General features: G+C 35.7%; 1 protein-coding gene and 1 pseudogene across 8 annotated transcripts in view; one reads left to right on the forward strand and one right to left on the reverse strand.

Annotated features, from left to right (window-relative positions):
• SENP7 (SUMO specific peptidase 7) overlaps positions 1 to 14,692 on the reverse strand; it is a 171,803-nt gene that overhangs the window by 130,318 nt on the left and 26,793 nt on the right. For all 8 annotated transcript variants that reach the window (XM_024759197.1, XM_024759202.1, XM_024759201.1 and 5 more), the window contains one exon: positions 10,639 to 10,691. In XM_024759197.1, coding sequence (XP_024614965.1) covers positions 10,639 to 10,691 — 53 coding nt within the window. The remainder of the gene's footprint in view (positions 1 to 10,638; positions 10,692 to 14,692) is intronic.
• LOC112409293 (uncharacterized) lies at positions 12,304 to 12,387 on the forward strand (annotated as a pseudogene).

Below are 14,692 nucleotides of genomic sequence, written 5' to 3' on the forward strand. Positions count from 1 at the left end.
TCAGGCCTGACACCCGGCTGGAGCACCAAGACCCTGTCAGCCACGCAGCTCAGAAGAAAAGGGAGAGATAGGAAGGGAGAGAGGGAGGAAGGGAGGGAGATAGGATAAAGGGAAGGAAGGAAGGAAGGAAGGGAGGGAGGGAGGGAGGGAGGGAGGAAGGAAGGAGGAGAAAAATATAAAATAATTAAAATAAAAATTTTTTTAAATATTAAAAAGGAAAGGAAGAAGAGAGTAACCAAACCAAAAACAAATCCACCAATGATAACAAGCATGAAAAACTACACCCCAAAAAAAACAAAAAAACAATATAACCCTAGGACAAATTGTAAAAGCAAAGCTATACAGACAAAATCACAGAAAGCATATGCATACACACTCACAAAAAGAGAAAAAGGAGAAAAATATATATATACATATAAAAGGAAGAGAGCAACCAAATCAATGAACAAATCTACCCATGATAATAAGCTCTAAATACTAAGATAAACAAAAATCCAGAAACAAATTAGATGCAGAAAGCAAACCCCAAGTCTATAGTTGCTCCCGAAGTCCATCGCCTCAGTTTTGGGATGATTCATTGTCTATTCAGGTATTCCAGAGATGCAGGGTACATCAAGTTGATTGTGGAGATTTAATCTGCTGCTCCTGCCCAGAGGACCCCTATCCTTTTGTCTCTGTTTTTCCTTTTTTCTTTTGCCCTACCCAGGTATGTGGGGAGTTTCTTGCCTTTTGGGAAGTCTGAGGTCTTCTGCCAGCATTCAGTAGGTGTTCTGTAACAGTTGTTCCACATGTAGATGTATTTTTGATGTATCTGTGGGGAAGAAGGTGATCTCCACGTCTTACTCCTCTGCCATCTTGAAGGTTCCCCCCATAATAACTTCTTAACTATTCTTACTTGCAGTTTTTTTTTCCCTTTTAATCTTTCAAACGCTATCACCAGAGGTCTCTAACACACAAATCTAATTATGGCTACAATCTTAAAATACAACAATAGCACCCATTACTTATATATAAAACTCTTAACAATCTGGGCTCTTTGACATCATCCAAATATCACAAACTCTACACCCCAACCCCACTGAGTTTGCTCAACCTTCTTCAAGCATACATCTCTACACCTCTGTACGTACTGCTCCTCCAACCTAGAATGCTCTTCCCTCTATTTCTCCCCTATTAAATACCTCAGATTCTGCACAAAATTATTCTCTTATCCACACAGTCAACACTCCCACACCAAGGCGTTCCTTTCTCTGGGTGTTAGTACTTGGTAATTTGTATTAACACATATCATACTATTTTATAATTAGTTGTCTACATGTCTGTCTTCTTCTCCAGACTGTGGAGGTCCTTAAAGAGAGCACCCTTAGTCACCTTTACATCTCCAAAGTGTATGGCTCATGATACTGAATAAACAAATGAATGGATGGATATAGTGTAGCCACAAGTTTGAAATCATTTGTTTAGAACTTAAAATAATTTAACTTTCACATTATAAATGATTGTTAAGCATCAAGTTCAGCTTATTACATAACATATAATGAGCACTGTATCAACTACAACCAGTGACAACAATAAAATTATTTCAATGAGAGTAAACATAAGTTAGGAGGATAAAATAATTGTGAAGAAAGGGTATCTGAACACTTTTATTTCATTAGTACCCTGGAGTTAATCCTCTTGGGCATCAGTAACATCTTAATTATTTATATTTAATTTATATTAAAGGTACCTCTTTATAATTCTTCATCTGCCAAAACATTATCTCTAAATCAGTCATTTCCTTTGTATTCTTAATCAGGGAATAACAGTTGTTTTTTCAGGGAGTAAGACAAGGGCTTCAGACTGTTCACACCCATGGATCCTTTGTGAGTAGGTATTTAGCCTACATTAGATACTGTGGCATACTGTGTTTTCCAATCATGGCCATATCAATATTCTACAACCCACATGCTCTTCTTACAATGTGATACTGACCAGTTCTCCAACATCAGGTGCAGTCTATGTTCCTTCCCCTTGAATCTGGGCAGGCCTGTGACTTCCAAGGCTAGATCATAAAAAGCATTATGTATAGCTACACTGCTTCAGCCTACCTTTCATGTAGCAATATTTGTGTGTTTTCCCTTCCTTCCTCCCTCTTTTTTTCCATCTCTCTCTGTCTCTCAGTATACATGCCTTGGGAGCCGTAAGCCATAGGATAAAAAAATCTTGGATACCCTGAAGCTGCTGTGCTGCAAAGATTTCATGAGAAGGCTAAAAAGAACAGATATATAACAAGATATATGAGGCTTCCAAACACAGGTATCAAGGTAAGTGAGTGAGTGATCCTTTAAGATGATTCCAGGCCTCAGCCCCCAAGCAAACCTAGCTAACTCCAAATGAAACCAAGAAAAGCTATCTCTGAACCCTGGCCAGACAGCAGATTCATGAGCCAAATAAGTTTAAACCACTAAGTTTGGGGATAATCTGTTACACAGCCCTAGTAATAACCTAAAAAGATACCAAGTTCAAACTTGAAGGAGAGCAGCTGATATTTTTTAAAGAGTTGGGTATAGGTATTGAGTATTTTGTAAAAATAAAAGACTTCTGATGTCTTCTGTGGAAGATTTTATACTCTTTTTTCTCAGTAATTAGTTTTTATTATTTTACCTATGAGTGGATTAGACTCAATGTTAATAAATTATTTACCCTAATAAATATTCATTATACTTCCATTAGGATGGACACAAAATATAATTTACCCTACCTTCAAAAAAAGGAGCTCTCTACTTCCCCTAAAAGCATAAACATATGAAATCTGGAAATTTATTAAAACTCTAAACAAGCATCAAAAGGTTTGAAAATCAAAGTACAGTAGACCCTTGAACAATTCAGGAGTTGGGGCACCGACCCCTGCGCAATTGAAAATTTGAGTAACTTTATAATCAGCCTTATGTATCCACAGTTCCACATCCTCAGGTTCAACCAACCACAGATCGTGTAGTACTATAGTATTTATTTTTAAAACTTCTGTGTATAAGTGGACTGAAGCAGTTCAAATACATTGTGTTCGAGGACCAACTGTATATACATACAAACATTTATGAACAGGGACATAGACTATATATTATTTATAGTATAGAAAAATAGAAACAATGATAATAAAAGAACACAAATAAAATTACTGTAAAGACAAATAATGAGATACTGTACAGTAGTTATTTAAAAACATGTTCCAGAACAAATAAGAAATTATTTCCAATATAATAAAGAAAATCATATCTACAGAATGATCTTTTATAAGGCAAAAAAAAAATCCATATATAGAAAACAAATGTGAAAGGATATGCACAAAAACGTTTACCAGTGACTAGCTCTGAATGCTAATATAAGGAGTGATTTTTATTTTCATTTTTGTGTTTTCCTACAGTTTCCACATGTTTTATTTTTTAATAGGAATATCACGCAACCATTAAAAGCAAGAAAAAATAAAAAAACATTTAAAGCTCCAGAAAAACCTCTGCTGCAGCTTCCTGGTCAATAAATTACATATCTAAATCTCTCAGTCTAATATAGTATATGCGTGGCAAGCAGATTTTAGGTACAACTAACTACTCCGTCAAATTTTTCTACACTCACTTTTTCTTAATGATTAAATCATAAAAATAATGTCTGTCTCTTTACAACAATCTGATCTATTCATAGACAAATTTTAATCATGATCTCAACTGTGTACAATCAACAGAGATTCTAAGCCACTAATGATTCTGCAAAGCCTATATTATAATTCCATTACAAGAATCAGAACGGACTCCTAATACTTTCAAATATTTTCAATACTCTCCTAATACTTTAAAGATCAAAATATAATATTTTAAGGCAAAAAAGGGTTCTAAACCCCCTTCCCTTCAAGTTATACTTAAATACATTGATAGAACTCTAACAACTTCCCAAAATCAAAGCTCAAGAACATTTATTTTATTTTACTTACTAATGTTCAAATGTAATACTAAACAAGCCTTTCAGCAAATCAATTCACACAGTCACTTCGAGGTTCATTTTATACCTAATTCATTACAGTATGCCCTCAAAAAGAGAATGCTATCAAAAGAAGATAATGGGTGGGGGGGGTGAATATGCTGGATTCTATCGACAAGTTATACATTGCTAACATATGCTCCTTACAAGCCGAAATGATCTCTGCCGCATTCTTTTTTTTTTTTTTTTAAACATCTTTATTGGGGTATAATTGCTTTACAATGGTGTGTTAGTTTCTGCTTTATAACAAAGTGAATCAGCTATACATATACATATGTTCCCATATGTCTTCCCTCTTGCGTCTCCCTCCCTCCCACTCTCCCCATCCCACCCTTCCATAATTAGTCCTTCCAGGTTTCTTTTGAGCTCCCTCGTCTTTCTTTCCTCCTCTACCGCCTCCCCTTACCTGCTACTCTTCCTTCTCTGCCGTATTCTTAATACAGAACTTCAGAACCTTAATCACTTATTTCTTCAGATACTACATAGATGTAGAATTATTATTTAGGGAAACTTTGGGGTCTGCTCAAAGATATGGCTATGACTTACCAAGGAAGAATGAAAGTCTTGGTTTTTAGTTTGCAGTATCAACCTCCTCATTTAAAAAGCCAAAGACTATGGATCTCCCCATTAGCAGAATTCAAAGTGTTCACACTCTTACTCTACATCTATCCAGAGATATAAGCCTTGAGTTAATCTAGTTCCAGCACCTATCAAAAGGCCAGGAATAATTAGTAGATAATGATGTTCCAAAGATTTAGCTACAAGGATAATAACTGCAGTACAATTTATAATTTTTAACTGAAAACAATTCAAAAATATAATGACAGGATAGTGGTTAAAGTAACTGTGATACATCTCTACAGTTGAATATAATGTAGTCATTGAAAATGTTTACCACTGCTTCCCTGGTACTTATGCCTAGTATAGTGTCCAATACATGTTAAGTACCCAATAAGTATCTACTGAGCAATGCTTTAAACTTGATTTCAGAAAATGTTTATAATATATAATTAAGTAGAAAAAGTAAATAATAAAATAGTATTTTGTGGTTTTCAACCATTAATATTTAAATATTTGTTTATTATAGATAGATATACAGATACGCAGACAAATTAGTAGGATATACACTTCAGTGTTAATTTTAACTGTGTCCAGGTGGTATTCTTTTTGTTCAACTGAATTTTCTAATTTCTTCACAACAATCTAGTATTGATTTAGAAATATTTTTTTAAATATTTAAAATATATCAGAGTCTTGTCCCTATACCAATCAAAACTTTAATCCTTTCAGTGATTTATTTCCCTAGCTGCCTTGAGAGAAAAAGTAATACTATTAACTGCTAACAAGAATTTAATATGCCAATATTCTAAAAAAATTCTACATTTTTAAACAGCAGTACCACAACTTTATGTGCATATTATGGTTGAACAAATAAGAAAATATAATGTAGATACTGAGAGACAGAAAAGTTAAAAATAAGCGAAGAAGGAGACTTCCCTGATGGTCCAGTGGCTAAGCCTCTGCAGGGGGCCGGGGGTTTGATCCCTGGTCAGAGAACTAGATCCTGCGTGCCGCAACTAAGAGTTCACATACTGCAACTAAAGATCCCGCGTGGTGCAACAAATATCTCACGTGCCACAACTAAGACCCAGCACAGCCAAATAAATAAATATTAAAAAATAAATAAATAAGGAAAGAGGGCAGGCTAAAATAAGCCCTGTGGTATTGGATTGGAATCAGAAGTAACAGTACTGAACTCATGAGGGTTTCTTTAGATGTATAGATAGGCAGATAGAGAAATAAATACAGATATGTATGTATACGTATGAGTTAGTACACATATATTCTTCTAGTCCTGTTTATTGAGAGAGCCTAGAAATGATGACACCCCAGCAGCAATGAGCACATCTAGCACCCTGAGCTGGGTTTCTGAATACTATTCTTGAATTTAAAAAAACAGAGCTCCTTGGAAAGTATCTTATAGTACCAGAAAGTAAGGAAGAGCTCAAAAAAACAAACAAACAAACATAGGAGGATGTCAAAAGGACACAAGAGCCATCCTGAAAGAACTTCCAATGCCAAAGCTGGAATACTTTGATCAACAAAACCAGTAATGACAGTAGTAGATTATAACACATAGAATAAAATAAATACCTATAAGCCCATGTTGATATATGTAAATAATTGAATAAATGAGACAAGAGGGACAGCTGTCCCTTCCTGAAGAATTTTAATAAATATAGAGGGAATGAAGAAAATAGAAAGTCACCAATAGAATATCGTATTTTAACTGTTGCAAGCAAGATCCACTGTTTAATGCTAAAACAGTGGGTGAAGGTTTAAGAAGAAACAGTATATTTGCATAGATTCAAAATATCTCTCCCAATACAAACTTCCAATTGTAAGATAAATAAGTACTAGGGATGTAACATACAACACGATAAAGAAATGAACACTGATGTACATTATAAATAGAAGTTGTTAAAAGAATAAAACCAAAGAGTTCTCATCACAAGGGAAAAAATTTCTTTCTATTTCTTTAATGTTGCATCTATATGAGATGATGGATGTTCACTAAACCTACTGTGGTAATTTCATGATGTATGTAAGAAAAATCATTATATTGTACACCTTAAACTTATGGAGTGCTATATGTCAATTATATCTCAATAAAACTGGGAGAAAAAACACAAGATATCTCTCCCAAGATATCTATTTATTAAAGATAAAAAATAACTTTACAATGGAGTAACCACGCAGACACCATCTTAACCAGGTGATCCAAGATTGACATCACCAGTAATAAGACATACCATCATTATGTACCCCTGATAGGACAACTGAGAAGGGCACAACACTTCTGTGGTATTGTTCTCAAAAAGCCACAACCTTAATCTAATCACACATGATTAGAAACATAAGAGAAACCCAAACTTAAGGATTCAAGAAAATATTGCCTAGTATTCTTTAAAAGTGTCATGGTCATGAAAGAAAAAAGACAAGAACTGTCAGAGACTTAAGGAAATCAATGCAATGTGAGATCCTGAATTGGATCCTAAAACAGAAAAATGACATTAATGAAAAAATTGAAGAAATTCAAATAATGTCTATAGTTTAAAATATACCCATGTTAACTTCTTTATGTTGATAACTGTACTATGGTTATGTAATACATTAACACTGGGGGAAGCTGAGTGAAGGGTAGATGGAAACTGTACTATTTCTGTAAATTGAAAGTTACTTGAAAATTAACAGTTTTAAAAAACATTGCTGTACAACTAAATATAAGAGAAATGTATTTAGTCAGTACACTCATAATACAAATTCATAATACAAATTATGAATTTCTAATGGTGGAGCTTCAGAGCAAGATGCATAAACCAATGTCCTAAAGCAAAGCATTTCACTTCACTGAAGGTATTAAGCAGAAAAGAAGTAGCAGTCAATACAGAGGTATTTAAAACCAAGTATACATACACACAAATAAACTCAAGTTGGATTAAAGATCTAAATGGGGACTTCCCTGGTGGCCCAGTGGTTGAGAATCTGCCTGCCAATGCAGGGGACATGGGTTCGACCCCTGGTCCGTGAGGTTCCCACATGCCACGGGACAACTAAGCCCGTGTGCCACAGCTCCTGAGCCTGCGCTCTAGAGCCTGCGAGCCACAATTACTGAGCCTGCATGCCACAACTACTGAAGCCCATGTGCCTAGAGCCCGTGCTCCGCAACAAGAGAGGGCACTGCAATGAGAAGCCCATGCACCGCAATGGGAGTGGCCCCCGCTTGCCGCAACTAGAGAAAGCCTGCGCACAGCAATGAAGACCCAATGCAGCCAAAAATAAATAAATAAATAGGTTTTTTTGAAAAAAGACCTAAATGTAAGGCCAGATACTCTTAGAGGAAAACATAGGCAGGACACTCTTGACATAAATAGCAGCAATATCTTTTGGATCCACCTCTTAAGAGTAATGAAAATAAAAACAAAAACAAACAAATGGGACCTAATTAAACTTAAAACCTTTTGCACAGCAAAGGAAATCATAAACAAAAAGACAACCCTCAAAATGGGAGAAAATATTCGCAAATGAAGAGACCAACAGGGGATTAATCTCCAAAATATACAAACAGCTCAGGCAGCTCAATATCAAAAAAACAAACAGGGACTTCCCTGGCGGTCCAGCAGTTAAGACACCATGCTTCCAATGTAGGGGGCGGGGGTTCAATCTCTGGACAGGGAACTAAGATCCCACATGCCATGTGGTGTGGCCAAAATAATAATAATAATATTTTTTAATGGAAGATCTAAATGTACATTTTTCTCATTTTCCAAAGACATACAGATGGCCAAAAAGCACAAGAAAAGATGCTCAACATCACTAATTATTAGAGAAATGAAAATCAAAACTACAATGAGGTATCACCTCACACCAGTCAGAATGGCCATCATCAAAAAATCTAGAAACAATAAATGCTGGAGAGGGTGTGGAGAAAAAAAGGGAACCCTCTTGCACTGTTGGTGGGAATGTAAACTGATACAGCCACTAAGGAGAACAGTATGGAGGTTCCTTAAAAAACTACAAATAGAACTACCATATGACCCAGCAATCCCGCTACTGGGCATATACCCTGAGAAAACCATAATTCAGGAAGAGTCATGTACCACAATGTTCATTGCAGCTCTATTTACAATAGCCAGAACATGGAAGCAACCTAAGTGTCCATCAACAGAGGAATGGATAAAGAAGATGTGGTACATATATATACAGTGGAATATTACTCAGCCATAAAAAAGAACAAAATAATGCCATTTGCAGCAACAAGGATGGACCTAGAGACTGTCACACTGAGTAAAGTAAGTCAGACAGAGAAAGACAAATATCATATGATATTGCTTATATGTGGCACCTAAAAACTGGTACAAATGAACTTATTTACAAAACAGAAATAGAGTCACGGATGTAGAAAACAAACTTATGGTTACTAGAAGAGAAAGGGGTGGGGGAGGGATAAACTGGGAGACTGGGATTGTCATATACACACTACTACACATAAAATAGATAACTAATAAGTTCCCTGTATAGCACAGGGAACTCTACTCCATACTCTGTAATGACCTATATGGGAAAAGAATCTAAAAGAGAGTGGACATATGTAAAACTGATTCATTTGCTGTACACCTAAAACTAACACAACCTTGTAAATCAACTATACTCCAATAAAAATTCTTAAAAATCAAATACATAAATAAATAATAAAACTGGGTATAATAGCAATGTAAATTTCTTTTTTAACTCCCTCATCTACCTCACTTAAGCTAAATCCAGAATTTTTTTGGCTGAATGGCACGGCTTGTGGGATCTTAGTTCCCCAACAAGGGATCAAACCCAGGCCCACAGCAGTGAAAGCATGGAGTCCTAACCACTGAACCGCCTGGATTCCCTAAATCCGGATTTTTTTCTTTTTTTTTCTTTTTTTGGCTGTGTTGGGTCTTCATTGGTGCACATGGGCTTTCTCTAGTTGCGGCGAGTGGGGGCTATTCTTTACTGTGGTGTGTGGGCTTCTCATGGCGGTGGCTTCTCTTGTTGCGGAACACGGGCTCTAGGAGCACGGGCTTCAGTAGTTGTGGCGCCCAGGCTCTAAAGTGTAGGCTCAGTAGCTATGGCGCACGGGCTTAGTTGCTCTGCGGCATGTGGGATCTTCCCGGACCAGGGATAGAACCCATGTCCCCTGCACTGGCAGGGGGATTCTTAACCACTGTGCCACCAGGGAAGTCCCAGAATTTTAAATGAAGAAACCACACCCCACAAATCTGAAGTAAGCCAAGGTAGAAAAAGAGTATCCAAAGCCATGCTCTCTGTGTGGTCTTGTAAGGTACTCCTGATTCCTCTCACAGCCCTCCTTTATGATTTCTTCTTGTCCCTCTGTGTTCCAAAAAATACACCAAATTAAAGTCCTCTGTGTATAATTAGAATGTTTCAGAGAAAAGTCTCTAATAAATTATTATAATGCAAATCAAGGTACTATGGCATTTAAATCACAAAATTCTATAGGAAAAAAAGATTATCTTTCTAAAAACACAGACTAAATTTTTTTAAACACCTCTATGTAGGTAGAAACTTCATTTTACTTGTTTTGCTACTCTTGGCTTATATAAAAGAAATAAATAAATGAAAAAAACGTATGTTTAAAAGGACACACATACATATTCCAAACAGTAAATTTCAGCACATGACTTGAATACAACCCTTCAACATCTACAGTATCGTAAGTGAATGAATCTCAGGTGCTCTAATATATTCAGTCATCAAAGAAATGAGTTCTGTTCTATATAAATCTAAAATAAGACTCGGAAAGTATACTGGAAAATTTTACAATGATTTAAACAAGGCTGGTCCCAGAAAGGGTTTCCTAGCTAACCCTTGGTTAATTAGGATATACCATTCCCCAAAAAACACTGATTAATTATGGATTTAATTAATTTTATTTTATTAAATTTTAATTAAATTTAATTACTAAATTAAATTTAATTACTAAAGTTTTATTAAAAAGACAAATACCAAAATACTTTCAATATTATTAACTCTAAAGATAATGCAAAGGTTAAGAGCAAAACTAATACATACCTTATGTAACTCCAAAGATGAAGGCTTTTTCCTTTTCCCTTCTGTGACAATTTCTACAAAGACATAGTAAAAATTATCATTTAACATTAAATGAGATAACATAACAGAATAAATCTTTTCAGTTATCTTTTGTTTCAAATTAGCTTCTTGTTACATTTACAATTTACATTGATACATTTTACAGAACCTGAAGGACTAAAGGTCAAAAATAATCAAAGAGTAGCAGATTCTCACAAAATTTCTCAATTAAACAATATACATATGATGACAACTGAAAAAAGAAAGTTGGTTCTAAGAACTCAATAAGAAATTCCTTGGCAAAAATCCTAGTATCCAGTAGGTCTTCGATTTATGTTGGCTGAACCATAAGACCAGATAAATTCTTATAATGGGGGGTGGGGGGGCCACAGGGGAGGAGAACACAAGGTGAGGGCTACATATCTAAGCATTTATGCAACAGAGAACAGCTTAAGTCTTTCTTCATCAACATTTTTCAGACTTCTATGGGATTTTCTTTTATGATTCTTTCATTCAGTCAGCAAATAATTACTGAATGTCTATCATGTGTCTGGCACTGTGCTAGCCAGTGGGTATAGTGTAGTGAGCAAATTAAACACAGCCTAAGTCTTCCTGGAACTTACAATTCACTGAAATTTCTCACAAATTTCATAATAAAAATGAATGGTAGAGACCCACACAAATGTGATTACCTATTTATGACAAACACACCACTGCAATTCAGTGGAAAAGGGATGATCTTTTCCATGAGTAATGCTGACACAATTTGATAACCAAACAAGGTAAACAAATAAGTAATAAACATCACACTATATCAAAAATTATTTTTAAATTGATCATAGATTTAAATGTCAAAGACAAATAAAGCTTCTAGAATAAAAATAAGGGGAATATCTTCATGACCTTGGGGTTCGCAAGGATCTCTCAAACAAGACTCAAGTAGTACTAATCCATAAAGGAAAGAACTAATAAACTCAACTTCATTAAAATTAAAAACTTCTGTTCACCAAACCTCATCATTGAGTGAGAAGGCAAAGCACAGACTGGAAGATTATTTATAATTCATGTATCTATGTACAGCATGGTGACTATAGTTAATAATACTGTATAATACATATATCTGTCAAAGGATTCATAACCAGAACACATAAAGAAGTCCTATAAAGCAAAGGCAAGACAACCCAATCTTCAAAATGGGAAAAAGCCTTGAATAGGTACTCCATAAAAAAGAATGTCCAAATGGCCAGTAAACATATGAAAATATGCTCAATTTCATTATTACTAGAGAAGTGTAAACTAAAATGGTAAGAGAACACCATTACACAGCCCTTGGAAAGGGTAAACTTAAAAAGAATGACAATACCAAGTATTGGTAAGAGACTAGAAGTCTCATATATTGCTGGTGGGAGTGTAAACGAATACATCTACTTTGCCAGTCAGTATCTACTAAAGTTAGACACCTGCCTACTCAATGTCCAACAATTACATTTCTAGATATTTAATCAAGAGAAATGAGTGCCTGTGTCCACCAAAAGGCATGTATAAGAATGTTAAGTTATCTTTGTTCTTAATAGCCAAAAACTAAAAACAATCCAAATGTCCATCACAGGAGCATGGATAAACCTTTTCATACAATAGAAAACTACAAACTTTGCACAGTGGCAGTATCGTAGCCAATGAGGTTTATCCGAGGCGCAATTATTGCTAATTGAAAACTACATAGTAATAAAAAAGAATGAATTACTGCTGTGCACAACACGGATACATCTCACAGACATTACGTTCAGAAGAAAACAGATGCAGAAGAATGTATGATTCTATTTATGTGGAATTCAGGAACAGGTAAAACAAATCTATGTTGATACTAGTTAGGACAGTGTGAGTACCTGAGCAGGGAAAAACTACTGACTGACTGGGATGGGATACAAGTTATCCTTCTGAGATGCTGGAAATGTTCCGTATCTTGATCTAGGTGATAGTTATACAAGTGTATGTATACAAGTATAAAAAATCATCAAACTAAAGATATTGTACTGTGTCGTATGTAATATCTCAACTTAAAAATTAAAAAACCTTTAAAATAACAGTTATAACGAATGGGCTATAGCTTATCCAGAAATCTATATAGCTGAAATAATTTCCCTCATTTCATGAAAATAGCATGAATTTCACCATATGCATTTCCTCGAGCAATCACTGATGTAAAAATTATTTTAACTTCTATACTTAAGTTTTCGATAGATTTAAATAATTTTCAATAAAGTAGCATTTCTCAGACTACCAAAAATATATAACATTTAGATAAATGGTAAGAAAACATTTCTTATATAAATTCACTTTCTAATCAACTTTCAATTTAATAAAATATATGTATTTTTAAAAAAGGAATATCAGTTGCTTAAATCACAGACTCATTGAGTTTAAAATGCTTCTATCCTATTTTGCAGAATGTTTGTACATTTCTTTTAGTGACTACTATTGTGACTTCCCAAAATTTTAGGGGTTCTATAACGGAGTTGCTCCATCTGATACTAGGTTGGTATTAGAGCATTTTAATAAACGATGCATCGCTGCTTGTGACTGTCTGGTATAGCACAGTGCTCTAGAGTAAAAATATTAAAGTCCAACAACCTAAATTTATATCTTGGCTTACTAGCTGTGACTTCTCTGAGACTCAGTGTCTCATCTCTAAAAAGGGGACAATATCCAGCTTTTCAATTGCCAAGATTAAAGTGACATAGTCTAGACTCCCAAAAGAAATAAAAGCAAAACTAAACAAATGGGACCTAATCAAACTTAAAAGCTTTTGCACGGCAAAGGAAACCATCAACAAGATGAAAAGACAACCTACAGAATGGGAGAAAATATTTGCAAACAATGTGACTGACAAGAGCTTAATTTCCAAAATATACAAACAGCTCATACAACTCAATATCAAAAAAACAAAACAAAATAAAACAAAACAACCCAATCAAAAAATGGGCAGAAGACCTAAGTACACATTTCTCCATAGAAGACATGCAGATGGCCAAAAGGCACATGAAAAGATACTCAATGTCGCTAATTATTAGAGAAATGGAAATCAAAACCACAATGAGGTATCACCTCACACCAGTCAGAATAACTATCATGGAAAAGTCTACAAATAATAAATGCTGGAGAGGGTGTGGAGAAAAGGGAATCCTCCTACACTGTTGGCGGGAATGTAAGTTGGTACCGCCACTATGGAAAACAGTATGTGGGTTCCTTTAAAAACAAAAAATGGGGACTTCCCTGGTGGTCCAGTGGTAAAGAATCCTCCTTCCAATGCAGGGGACATGGGTTCGATCCCCAGTTGGGGCACTAAGATCCCACATGCCACGGGGCCACATCTACTGAGCTCGCATGCCTCAAAGAGAGAGCCCACGTGTCACAAACTACAGAGTCCATGCGCTCTGGACCCCACATGCCACAATTACAGAGCCCATATGTCCTGGAACCCGCACACAACTAGAGAGAAGAGAAGCCTGAGCACCACAAGAAAGACCCCACATGCTGCAACTGAGACCCAACACAGCCAAAATAAATAAATAAAATAAAATAAATATTTTTTAAATAATTAAAAAATAAAAACAAAAACTGAAGGGGCTTCCCTGGTGGCGCAGTGGTTAAGAATCCACCTGCCAATGCAGGGGACATGGGTTCAAGCCCTGGTCCAAGAAGATCCCACATGCTATGGAGCAACTAAGCCCATGCTCCACAGCTACTGAGCCTGCGCTCTAGAGCCCGCAAGCCACAACTACTGAAGCCCATGCACCTAGAGCCCATGCTCTGTAACAAGAGAAGACACTGCAATGAGAAGCCCACGCACTGCAACGAAGAGTAACCCCCACTCGCGGCAACTAGAGAAAGCCCGCGCGCAGCAGCAAAGACCCAAGGCAGCCAAAAATAATAAAATAAATAAAATTAAAAAACAAACAAACAAAAAATAGAGCTACCGTGATTCAGCAATCCCACTCCTGGGCATATATCCAGAAAAGAAGAAAACTCTAATTCA

The sequence above is a fragment of the Neophocaena asiaeorientalis genome, unplaced genomic scaffold (assembly GCF_003031525.2).
Source record: "Neophocaena asiaeorientalis asiaeorientalis breed wild unplaced genomic scaffold, Neophocaena_asiaeorientalis_V1.1 scaffold197, whole genome shotgun sequence".
In the NCBI taxonomy this organism is placed as follows: domain Eukaryota; kingdom Metazoa; phylum Chordata; class Mammalia; order Artiodactyla; family Phocoenidae; genus Neophocaena; species Neophocaena asiaeorientalis.